The sequence below is a fragment of the Acartia tonsa genome, chromosome 2 (genome assembly GCF_053477335.1).
Source record: "Acartia tonsa isolate MP-2025a chromosome 2, ASM5347733v1, whole genome shotgun sequence".
In the NCBI taxonomy this organism is placed as follows: domain Eukaryota; kingdom Metazoa; phylum Arthropoda; class Copepoda; order Calanoida; family Acartiidae; genus Acartia; species Acartia tonsa.
In genome coordinates, this window is record NC_137261.1 from 141,571 (window position 1) to 169,346 (window position 27,776).

General features: G+C 36.9%; 1 protein-coding gene and 1 long non-coding RNA gene across 2 annotated transcripts; both read left to right on the forward strand.

Annotated features, from left to right (window-relative positions):
- The first annotated feature begins 2,142 nt into the window (after positions 1 to 2,142).
- Positions 2,143 to 3,751, forward strand: LOC145312343 (uncharacterized). The gene is made up of 6 exons (XM_080151585.1): positions 2,143 to 2,158; positions 2,401 to 2,470; positions 2,641 to 2,664; positions 2,957 to 3,055; positions 3,419 to 3,478; positions 3,682 to 3,751. The coding sequence occupies exons 1-6, from the start codon at positions 2,143 to 2,145 to the stop codon at positions 3,749 to 3,751; spliced, it is 339 nt and encodes a 112-aa protein (XP_080007711.1).
- Positions 3,752 to 5,644: 1,893 nt separating this feature from the next.
- On the forward strand, positions 5,645 to 6,888 carry LOC145312670 (uncharacterized). Its single transcript, XR_013877076.1, has 4 exons — positions 5,645 to 5,753; positions 5,903 to 5,959; positions 6,310 to 6,374; positions 6,817 to 6,888. It is a non-coding gene; the product is annotated as an uncharacterized LOC145312670 (long non-coding RNA).
- Positions 6,889 to 27,776: the final 20,888 nt, after the last annotated feature.

Here is a 27,776-nt window from a genome sequence, read left to right on the forward strand (position 1 = left end):
TTTTTTTAAAAATCACCTCTTGGGGCAAAGCCCCTAGAGGCTAGGGGCAAAGCCACTAGTAGTAAATATAAAGAACTATGATCTTAAGCTGCTAAAATATAGACACACAAACAGATAGAAATTTGGTTGTTTATCCCTGTATCCATGAAAATTGTGAAGTACAATTCTATTTGATATATTGATAATGTAAAGAAGTAATGATTGTTGTTAGGAGCAGAGATACTCTATAGTTGAAACTTGGTGGGAGTGTGGACAGTAAATTACACTGGTACCCAAAGTTTTTAAGCATCACATTGGACACTTTCCCTGAATTGTGATTGGTTAGTTTCTATCTAGTAGTGTTCAAACTTTTCAACCAACCATTATGATCTACAGAAGGGATAATATTTTTTTTATATCTGTATTGGGTATGTTCATCAATTTACTTATTCCTTTAAACGGTTACAATGTATGTACTTAAGAAAAAGACTTTCAAATGATGGAATTCTAATTCAGAGTTGAATTTTTTGTAATGAGTTTTTCTAAACTCTAAAAAAAAGGTTTTTAACTAATATGTTTCATTCAATTAACTATTGTATATTTTTATTGCTAGACGTTCATAACATATTTATACTGTTTGTTGTTGTGTTTTTTAAAAATAGAATTGCACTCAATCTAATAATGTATTTTAATGTAAAAACTAATGGCATTTTTTATTCTTGTTTTTTTCATTAAGGTTGTCATTTTTAAGTATAAAGATATCAGTAAGTCAAAGGTTGAGCAATGGGAGGGGAGGTTTATAGAATCTGTATGGTTTTGGTCTTTCTGACCATTTTCCAGACTGTTTTAGGGTAAATCCTTATAATAAAATAATATAATAGGATCTGTGAGTGTCTGTACCTAATATTGTTTTGCTTTACAATGTAGCTTCTCATAGGTCCTGGAAAAGTTTATAAATATTTTTGGTCCAGTACCACCACCATCCCAAAAGAAATAGTCTCTAGAAAAAATTACTCCTGCAAAATTAAAAAGAGTTGACAGTTGACTCCCCTCCAAATAATTTTGATTTTCTTCTTCTTTTAAAACTTAAATAAACTTGTTTTGTGATACATCAATGGTTAAGACAATTGATGATAAGTTGATGTACACCCCTTCAATGTTAATCAATAAAACATCCCTTATGTACATTAGAAATTAATGTTAGAAAATTATAGATACTGCCAGTTTTTACCAACCAAACAAAATTTAATAAAAGTCTCCTTTGTGAAGTAAAATAAAACTTGTGTAAAATTAATTTACAGTCCAATGTTCACTCCCTCCCTCAGTAAATTTCTCTGGATTTACCTACACATATAAGTATATGAAAGACAACATTTGAAAGAGAAATATGGTCAGTTTAAACAAGAGCAAATAACTACTAATACTCCTTTGAAAATGTACTTTTTTAAAAACAGATGCTGTATTTCATAGGAATGAAGTGTTCAAAAAGACAACAAACATAACTGCAACATCTTTTCAAAAGGGAAAATACAATATTTATCTTTTAAACATTTAAAAACTACTTTTAGAATACACAATTACAAATTTGGGTTTTTGGATGTGAATTACAATTGGAGGGCTAACAATTGTTAGAGACATGCAATTATCTTAAAAAAAACTCTAACCTAAAAATTTTTTAACTATCCTCTTGACCAAAAAAGAATATATTAAATGAAAAATGTGAAAGTATACATCTGCTGGCAATATTGTTATTTCTCAATACAATTTTCAAAAGTAAATTTAACATACATTTGAATTGTATTTTTAAATAAAATGCAGTCAGTATATTCCAATAGAACAGCAAGAAGTATTTTACACTGTGGAAAACATTGTACACATGCAAACTCTAGTTGTAATGTATTCCACTACAATAAAACAGGTAAATGATTTGAAAATGTTTGATACTATAGCACTTTATTATAAATTTTACAAAAAAAGTGTGTTCTTGTTGTTTAGTTAGCTCTAGCCCGCGTTTTTTTAGATATAAATTTTTAAATGAATAAAAGAATGAAAAAATACCATAATAATTCGGGTGCTAAAGCTGGGTAATTTTCTTGATTGAAAATTTAGGGATTTAATTTTTTTTTATTTTTAGATAATGTATGCAAGATTGGTAAAATATCAATGTTGCAAACTCCAGGTGATACAGATGTTTAGTAATCTGCCAAATTATCTAGACTAGAGTGTTAGGGAGAAAATAGTAATCTGCACTAATTAAGTACAAATTTCCTTCTAATTAAAGAATAGAAAATGTTTTAACCCAATCAAATAGAGGATTTTTTTTTATTTGACTATAATCCAAATATGTGAATAATTATCGTTAAAAGTAATTTGTTTTTAATTGTAAAGAAACTTTAAAAAGTTCTGATTTTATAATTTTAGTTGAAGAAAGTGATAAATTTAAAATCTATGTGAAAGTTAGTGCTTTCAAATCTATCTACAATAAGTGCAGGTTAATACTTTGTTTGAGTATGTAAAATTTAGTAATAGGCCAAAAATTTTATAGATTCTTATAGATGCAACATTGCCAAAACTTTTATAGATTCTTTTATAATATGATTTAAAATTATAAAAAAACAGAAAATTTTTAAATTGATAAAATAATTTAAAACTTAATTCTAGTGGAACAAACAGCTGTTGTGACAAGTAAGACTTTTATTATATTATTGTCTTTAAATTTAAATTTGGAACAATTTGACAAAATTGCTGTATACAAGTAGGTTTAAACCATCCCATGTCTTAAGTTTGAATCTTACATTCAAACCAATCCAAAGGCCTTTACTAAGCTTTAATAAGATAAAGAGAGCCAAGCAAGATTTCAGGAAACAAATAAGAAACTTAATTTTTTTTATAGAATAGGATTTGTATTAAAAAATGGTATACTTAATTTAATAATCCTGTTAATTCTTATTTGATTTATTCATTACTTCTTATATAGACAATATTCTGGAGGTGGATGTTTAGAGGAGGATGGTGATTGTGACAATGACAATGATTGTGCAAACAATTTAGTTTGTGGCAATAATAACTGTCTCAAGTAAGTAATATATCTCAATCTGCGAATATGGCCTAACATGTAGTGCATCAGCTCATTGTCAGGAATGTGATAGGTTAGGTAGGTAAGTAATTTATCTCTACATCAAGGTAAATTTGTTTTACCTGGTCTGTGTTTTAGTTTTGGTGCTAATTAAAGCATGCCATAAATTTTAGCTTTAAGAATATCTTTACCCTTGTAAAGAAGAAATACTTTTAAATTTACAACAAAGGACTTGATTGATCACAAAATATACTTTAGTTGTCTGATATGTGTATTTAAATTATTACCCAAGCCAAAAAAAAAGGGTATAATTCAAAGACTCATGTCTGAAATTCTATTTTTCATGAACTTTTATTGTTGTAGATATCATACAGAAGAGGGTCATTGGGATGCGGAAGATGATTGTTGTGAAAGAGTTTGCAGGTTATTTATATTATTACTAAAGCCCAAAGTTATTAAAATTTTTAAGGATTATTCAGGTAATTTAAAATATAAAATGGTTTAACAAAGCCAATCTTTCATTAATAATTTTTTGATTAAGAAAATCTACAATGCATAATGCATAACTTCCTAAAATTGCCATTATGTGAATATACTTATCTGTATCAACTTCATTATTTATGTAGGCCTGATAACATTTGTCAAGAAGGTGGAGGAACTTGTAAGTTTGATGAAGATTGTTCTGTAAGTTCCTAACTTTTAAAAATTTTTATTATGAAGATAATACATGAATAATAATACAGGCTTCATTGAACTATCATTTTTGAAGTAATCCATCCATGTCAAATGGACTCTGTTTTTTGGCATATAATTTTACAATTAAATAATCAAATTTAATCTTTAGCCATCAACAACATGTGGATTTGCCACTTGTACCAACAGTACCATTTTTCCTTCGTGAGTTGATTTCTTTTTTTCATTTTATATAAATTATAATGAATTCAACAATAGAAAACAAGTTAAAATAAAAATATTCAGGTCATCTCATCCAATGAATTCAAAATATTTTGGATCTAATGATTCTTGCTGTTACAGACCATGTAATAGCAGGTAAGTTTACTTAAACATAATTTTGATTTGGAATGAATAATATGATACATTTTGTTTATAATCAAATATTAATTTTTGTAACACTTTCAGGTATAATCGGTGTGGGCATAATGAAAAAGGATGTTTATTTGATGCAGACTGTAAGACTGGCTATTATTGCAAGTGAGTTTTTATATAAATTTACAAATTGCCCCTAGCCTCTAGGGAAGTGCAAGAAAACCACTCCAGAGCTTTGCTATAAAGTACCCCCAATTCTGAGCAGTGTTTTCTGAGATCCTTTGCTTCTGACAAAAAAACCTTATCACTTTATACTATAGGATTACAATAGTGTAAAAGAAAAGTGAAATTAAGCAATTTTTCTTGGTTTAAGGTGGACAGACACTAAAAACTATTGTGAAGATGTGGATGAATGTAAAACTTCCAGTGGACAAGCATACTGTGGGTAAAAGTTGATATAAATACAAGAATTACACAATACAAAACTTATAGAGCAAATCTTTTAAATTTTTCATTGTAAAACTATATTTTAAGAATAAAATTTTTTAGACAAAATGCAATATGTACAAACCTGATAGGAAGTTATGAATGCTCCTGCAAGTCTGGTTATACTATGTGGTATGGTAACCAGGGTTGTAGCGACTCCAATGAATGTAGATACTGTAAGTGATAAATTTTGCAAGCAGAATGTATATTTTTTTATTGCATTGTTATTTGGGTTTACAATTTAAAAAAAAAAATTGTTATAAAATGCTATTTCTTAAAAATTTAGATTACATTTATTGTGGTTATGTGTTGAAATGTGTTAACTATCCAGGTGGTAAGTAAAAAGATTATGAATATTAATTTATAAAACTTTTAATTAAGTGATGGTGTAAATTTTTAATTACAGAAAAAAATTTGTATGTGAACTAATCATATTTGTTATTTTGTATATTTATTTGCATCAAAAAAAATTGTTCATAAATATAACACTTGAATTTTCTTAGGTTATCAATGTGTTTGTGATCCAGGATATTATAAATCTGGATCAACTTGTGTTGATATTGATGAGTGTGTTTTTGATGGTGAGTCATCGAAGTCTATTGAATATAAGAATATATAATAAGTTTATTGAATATATATGATTTGTTTAATTTGTCTGTAACCTCAGTAACTAATTCATGCATGCAGGAATGTAGTCTTTCTTCCTATCTTACACTCTGTCTTAGACTCAAAATCTGGAATTAGTTTTCAAAAGTATTTCATTAATGAATATCAATATAGATTAGTATTTGGTTTAATTAAATTAAGTTAACATAATTTTCATTTTATTAAAGATTTGTAAATAAATATTATGATATTACGTACAATTAAATCCCAGATGCATTGACAAGTTGTCCAACAGCAGAGAAACCAGGATGTTGGAATACAAAAGGATCTTATTCTTGTACAAGTAAGATACTAGAAACATTGTAATAATTAAGGAGTTCATTTAGTTTAGAAATAATAGTTTATAAGTAAAATACTTTAACTATAACATGTTTACTATTTAAGATGAGGTGATATTGATCTATGGTGGCCCTTACAATAAATGGTACAGAGGAAGTATTGGAATATGGAACTATGAGCTCAGAAAATTTCAAGGATTTTGTGATGTAGGATGGGGAAAGTATGTTTTGCTGTCTCATTAAAAAAGTTTTGAGGTTGCCAAATTTTTGGATATTGATGTCCCAAAATGGTTTTGCCTTATTTTATTTTTAACTAATATTTAACTAAATTTTGAAGTTGTAATGTTTTGTATTAAAAATTTGAATTTAGACAAACTGCAAATGTCTTCTGTAAACAAATGGGATATGTTAGTGGATCTCTGAAAAGGTAAAGTGTTTGAAACAGCTAAAATATATGATGTACAACATATTTAATTTTATTTCAAGTATGGCTTCAAATCAAATTAATATCCGCTGGATTAGAACTGGTTCTCAGCCATACTGAAAAATTATGTATATCATTGTAATACAGAAAATTTTTCACAACAATTAAAATTATAATCATTGACTTATTATTTTGCTTATCTTTTCTCTTATGTAAGTGAAATAATTTCACCCTAACTTGTCCAGTATTAATTGTTTTGTACTTTTGTCTTCATAAAGTGGAATCTTTCTTGTATCATATTGTGTATAATTAAAACATACCTTTCTCTTACACAATTTTTATAACTTGTTCAGTGGTTACTATGGCTATGGATCTGTAGATGGGATAAACTTTTATGCAAGTAATGTGGACTGTACAGGTATATTTCATCAATTTCCAACTACTTATTTTATATGAATCATTATTGAGACAATATCATATTGTAAATGCATAACTATTATTATAATGTGTCATGTTCACAACTTATCTTGGCATGAAAGAAACCCTCAACAAATTTAATTTGGAAAAAAATTACAAAACCTATACATAATTTTTAGCTGTCATTGGTGGGCAATGCTAAGTAATAATAAAAACTTTTTATTTGCCCCCCAAATGTTATTTAGATTATACCTTATATTGGACATTTTAGTACTTTAATCTTTAAAATCTAATGGTTGGTGAAACCTTTTTTAAATAGGTTTCTATTCAATTGAGGGAAGATGATGTGAAATCCAGATTAAATCAGATTTATCATTCATTAAACTGATAATCATGTAAGAAATGTTTGAATCCTGATAAAAAAAATTCAAATGCTTTTTTAGGAACTGAGACAAACATACTTGACTGTCCCATGTCAAGGGTTCCATCTACCTCATGCAGATATACTAGTCAAAGTAAGTAGAATAGAAGCAAAACTTCAAAAGGGTTTAGTTTTATTGTTGGAATGAGTTTTTTCTGTTATGGCCTCAAAACTGATGATATGGTGGATTAGGACTATTCATGAGCTATTCTGTAAAATCATGTATAGAATAACATCATTATCATAAAATGATAACTATTTATTAAATAAATTTTATTGACCACACATTTATCTGCATACTAGCTTTTTAATGTAATCTTAAATTAAATGATATTTTACTTATTTGTTTATATTTGATAGTAGTTTTACTATTTCAGCTGCTGGTGTATATTGCAGAAGTTATGGATAAAAAAATGCTAATTGTTTATTGGTTTTTATCAATTTATGTTACCAATAGAAATATATTGTATATGCACTATTTTCTTATCTCTAACCTAAATAAATCAAATGTTATAATAATAAATGAATATTTGGTATTGATTCATGTTCATTTTTCCCTATTCCTAAGACTTGCATAGAGGTTGAGTGTCATTTTAATGAGAATTTTATTGGTAAAGTGTAATCAAACAGGACAAACACAGATATCAGATTACCTCCTTAATTACCTCTAACAAGGTCAACTACTAATAATTAGTTTTAAAGAGTAAAGAAACAAGTAAAGAAACAATGGGCAGGTCTAAAAGAAAGGACCTAAAGACAAAGGTTGGTAAGAGAAGCAAATTATGACTTTAAATCAGTTATAGTCAGAAATATTTGTATCAAACTGGGTACATGCACAAAAGTGTTTAGCCCTCTATCTCTAATGGGAGTTGAGATAATAGAGGGGGTCATTCAACACCCCTCACCCAACCAATTAAGGTGCTGAAAGGGGTCTGACTTTCATGGGTATAGAGTGGGAGGGGTTGAGTTCAATACCCCCCCTGTCTATCTTTCTATCCAGCTCTCTTATAGTTATACATGTTTGGTTATCTACCTATCTAAATATCTTTGTCTAATAATCTTTTTTTATATTTGTTTATCTTTGTACCTAAAAAAAAGTTGTAGCAGTGAAATAATAATAGGCCAAATCCTTAAAAAATTAATAGGCTGGATAAAAGAAAAGAGTAGGAGTTAGGGTTTCCTAATAACCCGCAGATATGGTTCAGTGGTTTTCAGTTGGGGAGGTGTCGAGTTAGAGTCCCCAGACCACATCAATACTAAAGATGTAAAAATTAGTACCTACTGCTGCTCTTTCAGGCGTTAGAGATTTAGAGTAAGAGTAGGGGGGAAGCCTTATCCCTAAATCAGGTATGCATGGGTGGTCCTGGGCATGGTACACTAGTGATCGAAAAACTTTGCTTTAGGTTGACTGAAAAGTCCCTGTGGACTAGCATTGTGTAGTAGCTAGCTAGTGTGTTAGTGGCATTTGTTGGTTCATTTACTTGTCATCCTTGAATACTAGGCTGACTAAAAAAGTCCCTAGGATTTGAGGTGACTTCATTGTGTTGTTGTCAAAACAGCGCCACGTCATGTGCCTTGGTTGCATTAAAAGTTGCAATAATATCGTGATAAAAATCACAAAACCTTAACTCACCATCCATAAGGTTGAAGTGTAAATTACCCACAAGCCCTAATTAAAGGATACAAACTCGAATCTGCGTCATACCAAAAAAGTTAAAAATGGTACCTACCTGCTCTGTTTGGCACAGAACATCAAAGAGTTTGAGTAGGGAGAATGCCTTGGCCCCAAACAGGCGCAACTCACTACCTTGCATAGTTAGGATCTCCATGCAGACAAAGATCATGCAATCAAAGGGTTGGTTGTCTGTAAAGTACTGTACCACGGGTATGAGGTGAAGGACCAAGAGCCTGGCCTTGAGTTGACAAGTTGACTGTTCAGTCCAGGTGCAATTCACCCATACAACATTATTATTAACATTAGGGTTGCCTAAGAAAGTTTTAGGATTTGACTTATTATTCTTTATTTTGAAAGTATTTTAAAATTAATATTTTTTTTAATTGGTCTTATTTCATTTAGTTTAAGTAATAAAAAATAATCATATTGAAATTTCTTTTGAATTTTTACCAATGCTTGATAATCATAAATTCTTTTTCCAATACATGCTTAATTTTATAATTTATTGAAATTTTTTAACAAGCTTACGTCAATAAATATTAATCAATATTCTTGATAATCTTTAATCATATTTCCAACAAATATTATTAATTTTATACTTATTTATGTAAAAAAAATTAAACATAATTTTTTTTGGGTATAGTCCCTTTTGTGGCAATGGCAATTCGGCATATTTTTAAAATGGCTTTTAATAGGTTATTTTAGGTTAGGTTATATTGGTTATGTGATTGCCCCGCTGGGTTAGGCAATTGAATACAAAGGGTTAGAGCCCATTTCAGGGACTAGAAATAGGATAAAAGCTAATGTGAAAAATATGAAGATTTGACCCTTAAGGAGCGTTGCCACAATAGGATCTATACCCTTTTTTTGACAGGGAAGGGGGGGATGGTAGCATTTTTTCCCATCCCTATAATTTGATTTTGTTAATTAATGTTTAATTATCTTTCTGTCCTTCTATCTGTCTATCTGACTTGTGTCTATATTAGTCTGTCTTCCAAGAGAAATCAAAACTTGAAAAAAACATCCTCCCTCAAATTTTTTTAAAAACTAAAATGTTAACTGAAAAGTGTAATCCTCTTCCCCCCCCCCCCTCTTATTTTAATGTGCTCTTGGAGGCTTCAAGGGTCATAATCCCTGGTAAAAGTGAAATGAAAGTAATTATTCTTTCAGTTGCATGGAACTATCAGACAAGCAATATTTTATGACACACATAACATATAATAATAATAACAGTATTATAACACAGGTTTTAGATATTCAAGTACAAACAATAAAATTGAATTTAAATAAAAAAGAAATTAAAGGAACCATGCAAGAAAAAAACTGCTTTAACTAATGAAAGACTGCCACGAGTAGACCTAACACAAAAAATTTGAAGCCTCCAGCTTCAATAACAAATAAGTTATTGACATTTCAAAATCATATTTTTATTACAATGAAAATTTTGAAAGTTTTTCATTGCTAATAATAGAATTTCCATTGTTAAAATACATAGCCTAGAAAGAAAATTAGAAGCTTAAATTTGGCAGAAACTTAGGATGCTAGTAACTGATAACATTTTTACAATAAAAACACCATTCTTTATGGTCAAAATCTTTTTTAAAAAATTCAGTTTAATTTGTGTTGTATTGAGAGTACTGTATCGTGAGAATGCCAGCCTTTAGGATTTCCAGCCAATGAGAAGTCTGAGTCCACTGAACAACCAATCACAGCTAAGCATCTGTATTACTTACATTAGTTTAATTTTTTCCCACTATGATTTTACACTTTCAATCGCAATTTAAACCAAATTTTTAAAAGACATTTTGACTATAAAAAAGGGTGTTTTTATTATATTATCAGTTACTGGCAGTCTAAGTTTCTGACAAAGATAATTTTGCTTCTAGACGACGTATTATAATAATGAAAATTTTATTATTAGCAATAAAAAACTTTCAAAATTTTTACTGTACTAAAATAATCATTTTGAAATGTCTGTAAGTTTTTTGTTATTAAAGCTGGAGGCTTTTTAGGGTTTTGGGTCTACTCACGGCTTTTAGCAGTTAAAGTGGGATATTTTTTGCAGGGTTCCTTAAAGGACAGATAATTCAAATGATAATTATGTACAGTGTCAGAGGACTAAACAATCTGGTGAGAGTTATTATAATCATAATAAACATGTTAAAACCAAGGCATTGGAGAATTTGCTTTCAAATTTTTGCACTCATGATTTTCATTTTTCAAATGGTCCAAGCTGTGTTAAGTTATTTACAATATCCCATTGTTATGCAGACATCTGTATCTCCTTTTCTTGCTGAGCATAAGAAACCAACTTTATATGTGTGTCAAGAAAGCCAGTTTAGCTATCTTGTAGCCAATGACAATGGCTACAATTACTTTTCTGATTATATGGGTGGGCTGATTCATGAAACTGAACATCTTGGCTGGATGGGAACTAACAACAATGTTACTGCTGAGGACCTTTTTCATATTCTTTATGAAACTAATTACACAGATATGACTGTTCAAGAATTTAACAATTGGTCTAATAGTTCAATAAACCTTGTTAACAATAGTTTAACATTTCTTTTTCCACATGGCTTCTGTATGGAACTGAAATATTCTACTAGCTATAAATTTTTGTTCGTAAAAACCTTTTCTCATCGCAATATTTTGCTTGTTGATCCTAATCGAAAGAATTTGCTGAGAACAGAAGAAAACTCTGAAGCCTGGATGAGTGTTGGCCCTTTGCCTAATGGTCTATATGAAGCTGCTAATTATGAAGTAAGCATTGAAATTAACAATGATAGGCTTAATGATGGCAAAAACTGTATACATTATGAGAATAGAGGATCAACATATGGGGAGTGTATTGAAAAAGCAGTCAAGGATCAACTTATGAAATGGTATGGATGTCTGCCAGTTTGGTTTAGAGCACCATACTTTCACCATCTCTCTACTAAAGACTAAGCAAACCACCTTCTGATCAATGTGTCAATCCTATAACACATTTCAAAGATTCAGATAAGCTAACCCTAATTAGATTTCAATTATGGCATCTTATAATCAATCAGGATATGGATTGTATGAAGGATTGTTTGCCTCCTTGCATTTCTATGAATATCAAACCAAGACTTAAGACATACAGAGGCAATTTTAAACACAGAGCACAGCTTGAACTTGTTTGGGATGACCAGGTGACCATAAACAAAGCTGTCCACAGCATTGAGTTCTTTGACCTTATTGTTGAGTTGGGAAGTGCTCTTGGGTTGTGGTTGGGGTTATCAGCTGTTAGTCTTCTTGATTATGTTGTTGAGTATTGGCATGTTGTGTCCAGGGTGTGTGGTCAGAAAATTGCAAACAAGTAATTATTATAGTAAACAATTAGTCAATATGAGAAATATCAAAGATGTCATAGAATTATGTCTATAAGGAGGAATGAGAGGAGAAGTGGAAAAGGACACCCCTAAAAAAAGATAGATTTTTATGATATCTCACATGACACTTTGAGCTTTCTCATCAATATTTGATAATGTAAGGTTAGGGATCTTAATCCTGTTTGAGTAAAATTTTAACATCACCATAATAATACATACAATGATATGATGCAGTTATAGGATGGATATTGTAAATCTACTTAATTTTTTTCTTTTTATTGTATAATGTATTTTTTTCAAAATAATCTCAATTACTAATAATATTTTTGATAATCTACAAAAAAAATTTTCTTTGAAAAAAAATATCTTAAATTCCTACAACAGGAGATTATTTATTGTATATATAGGATATATCATAGTAAGTAAGGTTAAACATAAAACAATTGTATTTTTATGGATGTTTTAATATTGTAATTATTGTAATTGTAAGTAAAAATCAATGATTAACATTTTAATTGCAACCACACAGGATTTATTTTAATGGACTTAGTTATGTAGATTATGAAAGTATAAGTTTGGTTAGTTGATGTTAAAGGTAAGGTTAAATTAGATATGGATTGATTTTAATCCTGTGTATGTCCTATTCTGATTCCACCAAATTTTATACAGAAAATGTTAAAATTTTGTTAATATAACCAATAAGTAAAAAATATGGAACCTTTGACTTTATTAAAATCTTTCTACTTTGTAGAAATATTTAGTAACTTATTGAACTCCTACTAATTATAGCATAATGTATTTTTAAAAATATTAATGGTATTTTTAAAATTTAGATTTTATATTTGAAAAAAAAAACATTTATTTTTAAATATTTAAGATATTCAAACAATAGGAGAAAATTTTATATGGTAATATATAAATTTTAAAATAATTTAATATAAATGTAATAAATGTTTTTATATTAAAACAAAAAAAACCCAATAAAATGCCTTAATAATATTAATTAAATAAATAGATAGCAAGGTTAGGTTTGTTTGTCTTCTACAAAAGTCTGTTGTAATGAATTAATGAGTGGATTTGGGCTATTTGTTGAATGGGTTTTAGGCTTTTTTTTACCTCTCTGCCATTCAAATGCAAAGCCCCTACATGCTAGGGTAGGATGTCTTGTGGCTCTGTGAGCACATTAAGCTCTCAATAACTGCTAGACAGATATGGTTCCTCTATACTGGAATGCTTCTTATAGTCCCAGAAATTCTTATAACTTTTTTGGAGGAGGACCCACAAAACCTTAAAGGCTAAATTAAGTTTTAAAAAGTAGTTTAAGGGTTTAATATCTCGTTGGTATTTGCTACTGAATACACAAAATAAACTTTATAATAACATAAAACCTTACCAGGATTAATAAAGAAATGGCCTAAGACTTAATCAAAATTAAAATTAAACCCCACAGTGTGGCTTGAAACCATTTCCTCTAGATTAAGTAAAAAGGAGAAGGGTATAATAAGTTTTCAAATTCTTTCATCATACAAATTAGGTTTAGTAAAAAATCACAAAACCTCTCTATTAAAATCAATATGAAAATAAAAATATCTTGAAATTAAAACATAATACCAAACTTCGGCCTCAGCCACCCTAAGCCTCACTCAGCCAAAGTCACAGCCATATTAGCAAACAATTTTTAGCAGTTGGTGCGGCTATAATACTAATTCAAATAGCTTAGACATAACTGAAGTATAAGTTGCAACAACCCGCACTTATTTGAGAACGTTGGTTGGCATTGAATAATAGTTGTTTATTGCATCGTATGATAGACAGCTTTCCGTGGATATTAAAATGAATAATTATAAGATTAAAACCAGTTTTGTTAGCCCGAGGGGACGAAGGCCCAAACCAACAAGACTGGTATCAATTTTATGATTTTATTTTAATATTTATGGAAAATTCAAATTGTCTGTAATCCTATGCTATTACTATAACTATTGAGAGTGTTAGAGAAAGAAGAAGGCATAATAGCTTTAAACCTTTACAGGACCTACCTACCAGAAGCTACCTTGTAAAAGAGAACCATACAGGTTCAGCAGTTAGCGAGATCCATTGGTACACAAATACATACTTTTACTTTATTATAAGGTTTATCTACTTTAGAGAATATTTCTTTTCCCGACGACATTGCATATTATCTTTCTGTGTTGCAAATATAAAATTAAATAAGACAATGATGACACCATCCTTAGAAGCTAAGCTTCAAATCAGAAGGAAGTACAAACGAATAATATTTCTAGTAGAGTATCTAAACTTAATTAAGTTACAGACAATTTTAATTAAGTTTAGATAAAATTGTAAATAATTTTGCTGTCAAATTGATTTAATTAAGGATAATGTATAAGGACATACTTTCATTTTTAGAATAGTATTAAAGGGATACTTCGCTTATATTATCCTACATTGTTGTCCTAGGAAATTAATATTACAAAAATCAAGGCGATTAGGATAATTATAAAATTTGAAAAGTTAAAAACCAACATGTTTTAAATGGACGTATAGGATTTTTGGAAACGATTATAGTGTTGTTACGCTTGCTGAATCGTATCTATCTGCATATTTTAACATTAATAGTACAATTTCAACATGTCTAAGTTCATGAAAAAAGCTATTTGTTACAGACAGAAGGACGGATCGAACCCTAATTATATTAAAGCTTAGCTTTTCAAAAATATTTAGGGTATGTTCAATTTTAAAAATAGTTTTATTTTATCAGTAAAAGAGTAAATTATAAATCAAGATCGAAATAAATCAATTTAATTTGATCTCTAACTATTGGGAAAGAAGGTGTATTAACTTTTTTGCTTTTATTTAAGATAGCTAGCCGGTGCTTTTAGTAAGTAGTAGATGTAAAATTTTTCATAGAATTCAGATATGTAATCGTTTTTTTTGTAGACCTCTTATTTTTTTAGTAATTTAAGTTTTTTAAAAAAATGATTAAGTCGGTTTTAAGGTACTAAAACCTTTGATTGGCTAGTTTAATAGTTACAATTAAGTGTTGCCTGTAAAAATATAATATTTTAGGCCATTTTTATTTTTTTAAGTTTTTACTTTTTTTCAATTTTGCTTAGAATGGATTCGTAATATTTTTCTGATTCTAAAGGTATATATGAACCCATGTTTTTATGTCTGTTTGAGAAAATATTAAGGTTTAAAGTTTTTAATAAACCAAGGTTAAAAAAATAGATTTTTTCAATGATTATCTGGTAAGCCGAGCGTACTCGGCCCACAGGGTAACGAGTTCGGATTCAACGGGCCCTAGCCTTTAAGTATTCTACCAAACAAACAAGCAGGATTCAATCATACAGAATTATATATTTAAACTGAATAATATTTACAAGTTATGTTTACTATATATATACAACAAAAATATGACAATAGTTAGGTTTGAAGGGGGTGTGGGGCGCTAGGGCTTAGCGCCCGACGGTAGACAGGCTGTGGGGGCAGCGGTGGTAAAAGGGGAGGCAGTGCCTCCCGATTATATAAGTGCATGATGGACTCGTGATAGTTGCATGTTCAAGTCCCCTCCCCACATTTAGGCAGGCTTAGTTTGACCGCCGGGTGCGGGGTTAACAGCGGTCATGAGATGGATAGTGATATAATAGGATTAGTGCGGGGGGTTTGTTATCATAAGTCACAGCGAAGCAACTCTGTATTCGGCCTGTCCGTATGGGTGTCGTATTACCACAACCTCCCCTTCAAGGGTTGCGTGGCTCCTGAGCCACCAGGCCTTGAACCTGGGGATACGACAGCCGGCTCCTGCGTCGGACAGGCAGTTCCTGGGGCACAGCTCGATGGAGGACAGCTCGGGCTACACAGGCTCCTCGGGACACTCGTTGCTCGGTCTGACTGTGGTTGGTGATCAGCATTGTCAGCTCCTGGTTGGCTTCTAGGCGTGGGTTGGCCACGGCCAGGCCTCGCCGCTGGAAATTCTGCCTCGTCTGCAGGATCAGTTCTGTCTCGGCTGGTAACTGGACACGGAGGCCTAGGCAGATTCTGGTGGTTCCTAAGGGTGGAATGGTGATGGCAAAGGGCGCATAGAATTCCATGGGGGCGCCTGCTTGATTCAGGTTGCTTGGTCTCCTAGCTCCTACCCGGATGGGGATGGCTGTCATCAGCAGGGGGCACATGGCTTCTTCTTCTTCTTCTGGGGCGGCTTCTTCCATCGCAGTGGCTGGCTCTTCTCCTACAGGTCCGCTGCTGGCTGGCAGGTTCTCCATGTCTGCGTCAGGGTTCCAGATGGCATCTCTGAGTGGCTCTGGAGCGGGCGGCGGCGGCGGTGGTTCGTTGGGTTGCTCCTGCAGGTTTTCCTCCACTGGGTCACGATCTTGGCCGCTAGGCTGTGGGGCGACTGCGGCTGGCTGGTGCACTGGGAACTCCCCTGGGTTGCTAGCTGCGGGCGCCGCCGCTCCCACTGGCAGCTCGGTGGCATCCTCGTCGCCGTCCACGTCAACTTGGATGTCTTCTGGGATCTGGTGGGCAGTCACATCTCCAGTGTATTTGCGCAGTCGGCCTACATGCGCGGTAACTTCTGAGATCCTGGCTACTGGAGAGGCAGGTTTGATGACATAATGGACTTCTGTAGCTTTCCTCACTACTTTCCAGGGGCCAGTCCATCTCTTGGTAATCTTGGCTGCCTTTCCTGGCACCAGGCGAGGGGCCAGGTACCAGACCAAGTCTCCAACCTCATACTTGGCCGTGCCTTCGTAAGCTGCCGCGCTCCTCCTGATGGCTCCCTCCTCCTTCTGCTGGATGGCATCATAAACTGCATAGTAGCGCTGCAACAGAGCTTGGACGTTAGCTGGAACTGAAGCATATTCGGTCTCTGGCAGCCGTAGCACCATGTCCACCGGAAGTTTGGCCTCTCTCCCAAAGAAGGCCAGGAACGGGGTCACACCAGTGGATCTACAGGCCTTGGTGTTGTAGGCAAAGGCGATGGCAGGCAGGTGGGGCTCCCAGTTGTTATCGTCTCTGTCTAGGAACAGGCGCATGCCTGTGTTGAGCGTCCTATGAAACCTCTCCACTCGGTTGGACTGCGGATTGTAGGGTGGTGGATGTGTCAGGCCAATCTCGAGCCGGGAGGCCAGTTCCTGGAATACCTGGCCGGTAAATTCCATTCCATTGTCGGAATGGATCTTCAGGGGGCATCCGAACGTGGCCAGGTGGCGGTGCAACAGGGCTTCAGCCACCGTGAGGGTGCGCTTGTTGGGGATGGCGTAGAGGCTGACAAACCGGCTAAATCCATCTTGGCAGGTGAGGATGTAGCGGTTCCCAGCTGGGGTCTCTGGCAGTGGCCCCACCAGGTCGATGAATAGGACTTGCTGTGGATACCCCTGGCGGGAGGGCACGTGGATCCCCTGCTTCAGCCTCTCCTTGGTAACTTTCTGGACACACTCAGGGCAGGTTTGTACCATCAGGCGGACGTCACGAGCCAGGTTGGGCCACCAGAAGTGCATGGCAACACGGGCGATAGTTGCGTCCATCCCAAAGTGCCCAGCCATGGGGGTTCCATGGGCTAGAAAGAACGCATCCTGCTGGAGGGCCGAAGGCAGCAGGTATCTTGTCCTCTCTCCTGTCAGAGTCTGGTCGGTGGTGGTGAGGCAGCCATGCTCGTCAAGCCCCAGGGCTGAGAAGCGGCTGGCGTACTGCTGCTCGTCTCGTTCCTTGCCACGCAGCTCAGCCTTGGTTGGGGCCTTGCCATCAGCCACCCATTGGCGGACACGGAGCAGGAGGGGGTCCTGTGTCTGGGCTTCCAATACTCTAGCTGAATCCAGTCGGGCGGCAGGAGGCCGGCTAGCTGTGGGCTCCCCTAGCTGGGCCAGGTTGTGGATATACTCAGCCTGCTCTGCTAATTCTTCGGCGCTAGCCGTTGGCATGTTGGCATCTTCCCGGCGGCTGAGGGCGTCGGCGTTGGTATTCTGGGTGCCAGGCCTGTGGCAGACGGTAAAGTCTAAGGCCGCTAGCTCCTCCTGCCAGCGGGCCACCATCCCTGTGGATGTGTTCAGTGATTTCATCTGTAGCAGGGCAGAGGAATCAGTGTTGATCTGGAAGCTGCGGTAGGACAAGATGCCGTGGAATTTTCGGATCCCATAGATAATGGCGGCCATCTCTCCCTTCCAGGACGGGTAGCGCGTCTCAGGGTCGGTTGTCTTGCGCCCCACGGCGGCAATCAGCCTCTCCTTGCCCTCCTGGCATTGACTCAGTATGGCAGAGATGGCGCGGCTGCTGAAATCTGTGGTGAGCTGGAACACTGCTGGTAAATCAAACCTGGGCGGCGCTCGGATGGGGGCCTGCCGGAACTTGTCCTTGAGTTGCAGCAGCTGGGCTTCCATCTCAGGCGTCCAGGTTAGGGCCTTGGCCGTCTTCTGCCGATTCATCTCGTAGGTGAGGTCTGCATACTCTGGGATGAACAGGCGGTAGTATCCAAAGAAGCCCAGCAACGCCAGCAAATCCTTGGGGGTGCTAGGGGCTGGCCAGTCCAAGATGCGGTCAATATAGTCCTCTTGCATGGCTATCCCCTCTCGGCTGAGGGTGTGACCCAGATAATCCACCTTGGACCGGAACAACTTGGTCTTGGCTGGCTTGAGGCGGATCCCTCCCCTGCGGTGGGCTTCCAAGACCTCTCGGAGCCTGGCCAGGTGGGCCCAGGTATCCTGGTGGAAGGTCAGGACGTCGTCAAGGTATGACTGGAGGTTGGCTGTGCCTAGTGGGTTTAGGACCCCTGCAATAAACCTGGAATAGACAGACGGTGCCGTAGCTAGGCCAAAGGGCATCCTTTTCCATTGGTACAAGCCCCTGGGGGTGGTGAAGGCGGTGCAGGGCCGGCTATCCTCAGACACACGGATGGTGTAGTATGCGGCCACCGCGTCTAGAGCACTGTAGACACGGTGCCCGCCAGCTCGTTCCACCAATTGCTGGATCCTAGGCAGGGGGTAGCTGTCCAGCTCCAGACACTTGTTGAGGGCCCTGTAGTCGACGGCCCAGCGGGTGCTCCCGTCCTTCTTCTTGATGGGCACCAGGGGGCTGCTCCAGGCGGAGTCCGACGGCTCTATGACTCCTTCCTGCAGCCAAGTGTCCAGTTGTTTCTCCAGTTCAGCCTCTTGCCGCGGGTTCAGATCCCTAAATCTCTGGCGGATCGGCTGGGTCCCTGGCTTGAGGCGCAGCTGCAATTCAACCACATCTGTGCAGCCGGGGGTAGACTTGGAGAAGACGTCCCTGTACTCTGACAACGTAGTCCAGACCTCCTTCTTGAGCAAGGGGTCCTTGCGTAGGAACTCATTGTCTTCCATCTCCAAGGCCTCCCACAACTCTTGCATGTCTATAGGCTCAGCAGGTTCTTGGATCGAGTGGAGACGCGGGGGAGGTGTATCAGAGACCTCCAGAATGTCAGGTTTGACCAGCTCCCCTGCCACTGGGAGGCCAGCATCCAGCAAGAGGGGCACCTCCCCCTCATTTACCACCAGTACTCTGAACACAGTGGCAGAGCCAGGCCTGTGGGCATACAGGCCCTCTGGAATAACAAGGTCCTCCCCAAACCTCTGTTCTGGGGCAGCTAGTTGAATGGCATCCTTGGTGCGATGGCCTACTAGCTCAACAGGGACTGCCATAACTCCGCGGCCAGGCAGGACCACTCGCTTGGCTGTGCGGAGCTGGGGTGGTTGACCGTCAGTTGGAGTGACAGCGCTCAGCCTATACGTGGCTGGTGAGGGGTCAGCCTTGGCTCCGGGACCCACCGGCCGCGACTTGACGGGCTCGGCTTCTGGAGAGGCTGACGTGTCGGAGCCAGGCTTGGCTCCGGGGGCGTCCGGCCACGATTTGACGGGCTCGGCGCTGGGAGAGGCCAAAATGCTGGGTCCAGCTTTGGCTCCGTGGGCGTCCGGCCGCGACTTGACGGGCACGGCGCCGGGAGAGGCTGGGGCCTGAGAGTTGAGTGTGGCTCCGGGTTCATCAGACCGCGACTTGACGGGTCTGGACTCGGGCTTGGCTGGTGGACTGGCTGGAGGTCCCAGGTAGAGGGGGCCAGGTGGACACGGCTGGCCGTTGATAAAAATGTCGGAGGAGAAGATTGGTTCTGGAGGGCTGGCAATCTCAGGAAACGTTGTTGGCAGGCTCTCCCTTGGCACCTTGGGCACTGGGGGCAACCCCATGGCTAGCAGGTTGGCTCCCTTGTGTGCGTTGAGCTCAGCGTCCACCCAGTGTGTGCCTTTCTCAACCACACGCGGCTGCTCAGGCAGGGGGCCTGGCAGAGGCCCCTCATAGCTTAGCTCTCTCTCGGCTGTCTCCCGGTCAATGGGGACGCCACGGAGTGGGATAAACTCCCCACGCGCCCACAAGCAAGGTGGTTGCATGTCGAAACAGAGCCTAGTTCCGAACTCCTTGAGAAAATACCCTCCTAAGTTCAGAGGGTGGGAGAGATTTCGGACCACAGTCACGTGGTATAGATGGAGTATAAGAGTGTGTGAAACTGCCATATATAACTCTTTTAATTTTCCAATTACCTGGAGGGGCTGGCCTTCCTCATTAGCAGTCAGGATCTGGGTATTGTCCGGAATCAACATGCGTTGCACGCCCATCGCGTGCATGAGGTGCTCAGAAATTACAGCAGACCCTGGTACACGGTTGCCAGAATCAACCATGGCATCAACCTGTACATGCTGGGCAGGGTCAGGAGTAGGAAACCTCACCCTGATATGGCAGGGGAAGTGGAGGTCCTGCCCTTGAGACAAGGGGGCCTCTCGTTCGGCTGGGGTTGGCAGAAACTTTGGTGGTGGCCGCACCGCAGCTATGGTGGTATCGCTTACCATGGTGGCTTAGACTGTAGCTTCGAATCACTAGAGCTTATTAATTATCACTTGGTCAACAATTTTATATTTATTTTTATCACTTGGTTGACTTTTTATACACAATGATGTGTTGTTATCACTAGGAGCTCTAGGTGTGATTCTGGAAGCACTGGCAGCAGGGAATGTCCGTCCTGCAAGGTTCAGAGGGGTGACGGCGGTAGGGAATGACCCGTCCTACAGCGCCGCTGGTTCGAATCCCGACAAATGGCGGCAGGGAATGGCCCGTCCTGCAGCGCCTCGGGTTCGAATCCTGGGAGGCAGCGGCAGGGAATGTCCCGTCCTGCCGTGCCTGTGGCTCAAAATCTGCTATCCGTCGCAGTGGTAGGGCTTACTTGTGTGCTGAAGCTTCGCAGCCACACATTGCCTTCTTAGGGAGACCAGTACACAGCTGTCTGTCTCGTAGGTTTGGCCTGGGTGTCCTGGGGCTTGTCCCAGCTACACTTGCCAATTTAGACTCAGTTTTGTAGCCGTCTGAGCTAAATTATCCGGTTGCCGTGGCTGCGCACCTAGCGCTACTCCTACACGACACGGAAAAAGCGTCTTAACTGGCGCTTTTAGCAGGCTAAATCTGCTTGCCGTAGGCCAGAGGCCCACATATTGCGTTCAAAATGATGGAAATTCGACCTAAAAAGGCCGTCTCACGGGTCAGTTGGCGGCTGATTGTCCCCTTACTTGCCAAAGGGTCCAATCAGAGGTAGAATAGGCTAGTTTCTGTAAGGCTCGATTGAAACACGCTGACACCAAGTTCTGGTAAGCCGAGCGTACTCGGCCCACAGGGTAACGAGTTCGGATTCAACGGGCCCTAGCCTTTAAGTATTCTACCAAACAAACAAGCAGGATTCAATCATACAGAATTATATATTTAAACTGAATAATATTTACAAGTTATGTTTACTATATATATACAACAAAAATATGACAATAGTTAGGTTTGAAGGGGGTGTGGGGCGCTAGGGCTTAGCGCCCGACGGTAGACAGGCTGTGGGGGCAGCGGTGGTAAAAGGGGAGGCAGTGCCTCCCGATTATATAAGTGCATGATGGACTCGTGATAGTTGCATGTTCAAGTCCCCTCCCCACATTTAGGCAGGCTTAGTTTGACCGCCGGGTGCGGGGTTAACAGCGGTCATGAGATGGATAGTGATATAATAGGATTAGTGCGGGGGGTTTGTTATCATAAGTCACAGCGAAGCAACTCTGTATTCGGCCTGTCCGTATGGGTGTCGTATTACCACAATTACTCAACATAAATTTAAAAGTAAGAAGTCAAATTGAAGATCTTACTATTTTTGTTCATACTGGCCATTTTCTTCTTTTATTTTGTTGCATTTTAGTACCTTAAAACCGACTTAATTATTTTTTTAAAAAACTTAAATTACTTAAAAAATAAGAGGTCTACAAAAAAACCGATTGCATATCTGAATTCTATGAAAATTTTTACATCTACTACTTACTAAAAGCACCGGCTAGCTATCTTAAATAAAAAGCAAAAAAGTTAATACACCTTCATTTAATGAGCATGGTATGACAAAAGGGTAAACCATAGTATCATCCAATCTAATTATTCAGGGAACTAAAGGGATAAAACAATGGCCGATAAATTGATGTACATTCCCAATAATGATACACAGAATTATGTTCTCCGTAGATTACACTCAGTAATTGAAACGTTTGGACAAACACTTAATGAACCAACCAATCGAGTCTTCAAAGCCATTAATTAAGAAAACATTAATTCAAAACTTTAGGGACTAGTGTAATAAACAGGCCCATGTCCCCTCCCTCCCTGCATGCAATTATTACCATAATTGAAATAATAATTGGTGAAGTAATAATTCACCTCTCAACTCTAATAAATCAGATCGTCACGGCTTTTCTCTACAAACAATAGAGATAATACTATTAGAGCTATTCTTAAAACTAATCGAGGACAACTATGTTACTAAGTATCTCCAAGACAAACACTTGAGGCCGTTTTTAACTTTTCATTTTACAGTTCTGTAATTTTAACAATATCTTTAATCATAATGTATCATAATTTTTATATTTGTAGAAAACTGGATATAATACGATGCTAGACAAAATTTTTTGGTTTGATAAGTCTAGGAGAGTGTCAGAACTTAATAAACAGAACATAAATTTGTAAGTCTAAACGATGTCTAAATCATACTTAAATGTTATAGGAATCATCATGTAAAGTTTAATAGGACAATAATTCAATATATCTTGATTAACAAAAGGAGCTTAACGTTACGGACGGACGGACGATTCGATCCTTATCATAGAAAAGCTTCAAAAAGGTATAGTACTCTATTTCCATAGGTCTTTTGTTTTGACACATTCTATAGTAGATCTCGTTCAAATTATATAGGGTTGCATCGAATATTCTATTATATAAAGTAGTAAGGTTTTTAGTTTCTAGCTTAAGATTTCAATAAATACTGAACAGATTGAGTTTCACATTTTATGAAAGATTCTTATAGGTCATTAAATGGTCTAAATGGCTATTTAATTCTAGTATATAAGTTTGGTTTTAGGCTATTTTACTTACTCCTACAAATACTTAGATCCTAGATGCTTCAAGCGCAGCCGATAATTTTAGTTAAAGAATCTATTTTCGATGTAAACCTATATGACTCGCGTGATCATGTACTTATTTGTGTGTGTGTGTTTGTGCGTGTGTGTGAGTGTGTGTGTGTGAGTGTGTGTGTGTGCGTAAGAGTGGGAGAAAATATTTGAGTTATTTAGCTATAATTGGTGTTGATCCCATACCATGACCCCACACACACACACACACACACATACACACACAAACTCACACACACACACACACACTCACACACACACAATAACAGAGTTTCTTAGATAGCACAAACGTAGGGATCTAAAGGGATAAGACAATGGCCGATAAATTAATGTATATCCCAAATGATGATACACAAAATTACCCTTTCTCTAGATTACAATTAGTGGCTGAAACGTTTGGACACTTAATGAACTAAATCAAAAGTTTACAAAAAGCTAACAAATAAGAAATGTTATTACAAAACTTTGGGGATAAGTGTTATAAACAGCCCAATGTCCCCTCCCTCCCTGGCGCAAACCAGAGCAGTAGTGTATATCATCCTTATATGTAAAAGTAACATGATGTTTGTATTAAAAGATCTCGCGAATCGCTGAAACTATAGGATTGTTCCTTACATTAAAGCTTCTTTTAGGTCCAAGAAAGGTTTTTAACTGTCGTAGGAGAGGTTACCTCCAGCCTCTCAAGAGAAATTGCCCCTAGAAAAAGTTAATGAAATATTTCTTTTCTTTAGAGAAGTTAAAAAAAGTTTATAAAGTAAGGAAATTTTTCAAATATAGACAAATAGTTGATGGTTTTCCAATATGTACATAGATAGTTAATTTTCATATTCTTCTGCTATCTAGTTTTATTCATACAATTATCCATATATCATATAAGTAAAATTAGGACATGAATTGCGCCGTAAAACAATGGATATATTATTACCAGGATGTTGCACCAGATTTTCATGTACTTTGATAAAGTGATGATAACAGTTGGCTAAATAACGATACCCCCTATCCACATCCTTTACCACACCCTCCCTCCTACTGGTACTGACCAATAAATAAGGTCCATATTAGCAATTAGTTTTCCCCTGTCAATATATCCACGTGTATCTTATATCCATTGTCGCGCCGTAAAGAAATTGTGTGTATGGTGTATGTAACTTTATGACATGCGCCCCAAGAGATGACAACAAAAAAATTCAAAAAAAAAAAATTAGAAGAACTAAAGAAATCTTCTACAAAAGAAATTTTCTACAAAAGAAATCTTCTACAAAAGAATTCTTCTACAAAAGAATATTTCTACAAAAGAATTCCTCTACAAAAAAAAAAAAAAAAAAAAAAAAAAAAAAATGGGAGTTATTTTTTTGGTTTTGGGGGGGGTTGGGGGTGTCCCACCCCCGAAGAAAATAGCTTAAAACCATCACAGGACCAATAGGTATATACCCTGAAGAGTAGAATCCAATCGGTTCAGCGGTTACCGAGATCTTAAGGGACAGACAGACGGACAGACGGACAGACATCAAGCTACTTTGTATTATAGATAACTTTTTTTAGGTGCAAAGTTTTTCTAGAATATTGCAACTTGACAATCTTTTAAGCATTCATTCATATCCTATTACGTAACCTATTAAAGTTTTTATTTATTGATTTCTACTTCTAAACAAATTGGGTTATCTCTCTTAGGTAAGTTTCACATAGGTCATGTGATGATTAAAAGCTATCTTATTTTAATATTTACGTCTTGTGATGGTTTTAAGCTACTTGTGTAGCCTCTCTCTGTCCTTTTAAATACGAAGCTCCTGGAGGCTAAGGGCGTAACTGCTAGTATATATAATAGATATGTCTGTTTGTCAGTACTAAAGGATCTCACCTACCTTTATATAGTACTAGCAGCTTCGCCCCTAGCCTCTAGGAGCTTTGCCCCAAGAGGTGATAAAAATTTTTTTTTTGGCGAAATTCGTAAAAGGACCAAGGAAATCTTCTGCATAAAAAAAGGACTATGGAAATCTTCTGCAAAAAAAAATTAGGGGGGCAATTTTCATTTTTGGGGGGATTGGGGGTGTCCCATCCCCCTAGAAAATAGCTTAAAACCACCACAGGACCAATAGTTATATACCCTAATGATTAGAATCTAATCGGTTCAGTGGTTACCGAGATCTTAAGCTTCAGACGGACGGACGGACAGACCGACAGACGGACGGGCAGACAGACAGACAGACATCAAGCTACTTTGTATTATAGATATAATTATAAGTTTTAACACAGATTGTAAGAAGTATATAGTTTTTATTTAAAATTTAAGGTTTTTCAAAAAAACATGGCCTAAAGTAACAAATTTAAATATGTATATGAATATATTCTAATAAATGATGTATTTTTCCAATGATGATATACAAAATAACCCCTTTGGTAGATTACAATTCGTGGTAAAAACTTAAAACGTATGTACACTTAACTTAATGAATCAACCAAACAAAGGTCCCAAAGTTGTTGAGCCAACGTATTAAAATTTTGGGGACTAGTGTAATAAACAACCCAATGTCCTCTCCCTCCCTGATATATTCTATATACAAGTTTGGCATTGGTTTCAAGTACATGCACGCTCGCTATAGAAAAACAAGGATGACAACATCCATAAAAGCGAAGCTCTGAAACGTTAGGACAAACTAGTATAATGTCAGAACTGAATAATCAGAATGCGATTGTATAAGAGACAAAGCAAAATTGTAAGTAAATTTGTTGAAAAACTGCTTGATACAGGATAATGTTTATGGACATACTTACATTTTTAGGACTTGATTATAGAGTTGCTTCGCTTATAAAATTGTACTTTGTTGTCCCAGGAATTAGTATACCAAAAATCAGACCAATCGGATAATTAGGTCACATACAAATTTGTTGTTAAAAATGTAAAAAAAAATCAACATGTTTAAAATGGACGTACGGACATTCTGGTAATGATTATAGAGTTGCTGCGCTTTCTAACTCGTACCTAACTATTACAGGAATCACCATGCAAAATTTGAAATCGATAGGACAATTCTAACATGCCTTAATTAACGAAAAAAGCTATTTAAAAAAGTAAAAAAATCAATATGTTAAAATTGGACGTACGGACATTTTGGTAATGATTATAGAGTTGCTACGCTTTCTAAATCGTACCTAACTACTAAAGGAATCACCATGCAAAATTTGAAATCGATAGGACAATTCGCACATGTCTAAATTAACGAAAAAAGCTATCCGTTACGGACGGACGTACGGACGTACGGACGGACGGACGGACGGACCGACCCTAATTATAGAAAAGCTTCGCTTTTAAAAAGGGAAATCTCTAATTTTCTTCAATTGCATTCTTCTCTGCTAAAAGTAATAGTTGAAACAATCCTTTTTAATAATTCTAAATATATATTGCATCCACACACAAGCATGGGGCTGTGGTTTTACCTCCCCCAAACCCCCCATAAAGCACAATGGGGGGTTGGGTGGTGACCTTACCCCTGTTTCCTGTCCCCTTTATCAGGGAGGCAGGGGACATTGGCCTGTTTATTACACTAGTCTTCAAAGTTTCATTTTAATGTTTTATTACTTGTTGGCTTTAAAACTTTGGGGACTTTTATTGATTTTTTACTTTGGTTCATTAGGTGTGTCCAATCGTTTCAACCACTAATTGTAGGGGTAATTCTGTATATTATCATTGGGGATGGTAATTCTGCATTTATTATCATTGGGTATGTACATTCATTTATCGGCCATTTTCTTATCCCTTTAGATCCCTGCCCCTCTTTATACTTCTTCATAAACTGCAGAAGCTGACACACACACACACTCACTTCCACACACAGACACACACACACACACATACACACACACACATACACACACACACAAACACACACACACAAACACACACACACACACACAATGATTTATGAAGCAATATGAAATAATGAGCTTTGAGGCAAATTTTGTCGCGGAAACCAGTGCTCTATGTTGGTATCAGTCAGCTGTAATGGGAAAAATAAATTGGCTAAAAAATCATAATCCAGTATGGCTTCAAAACAGATTAATATCCGCTGATTTAGAACTGGTTCTCAGTTATATTGAAAAATAATTTTTATCATCGTTTTACAGATAATTTTCCACGAATATTAAAATTAAAATCTTATAATTAACCAGTTTTGTTAGATGCAAGGGGCCGGTTAGATTTAATCAGGGTTACCAAAAACTGGTTTAAATCTTTCAACTTTTCATTTTAATATCCGGGGAAAGCTGTCTCTAATATGATAGGATATATAACTATTCTAAATTACATTCTATTACATAAAGTATATTTGTCGATTAAACACCTCCTCAATTTTGCAAGGGGGGTTGATACACACCTTAACACTCTCTCTTTTTACGCCTCTCTATCCAACCTAGTCGATTTTTTCTTTCTAATTTTCTTACCATTTTATCCATGACAACTGTGGAAGGACATCCCAACACACGCACG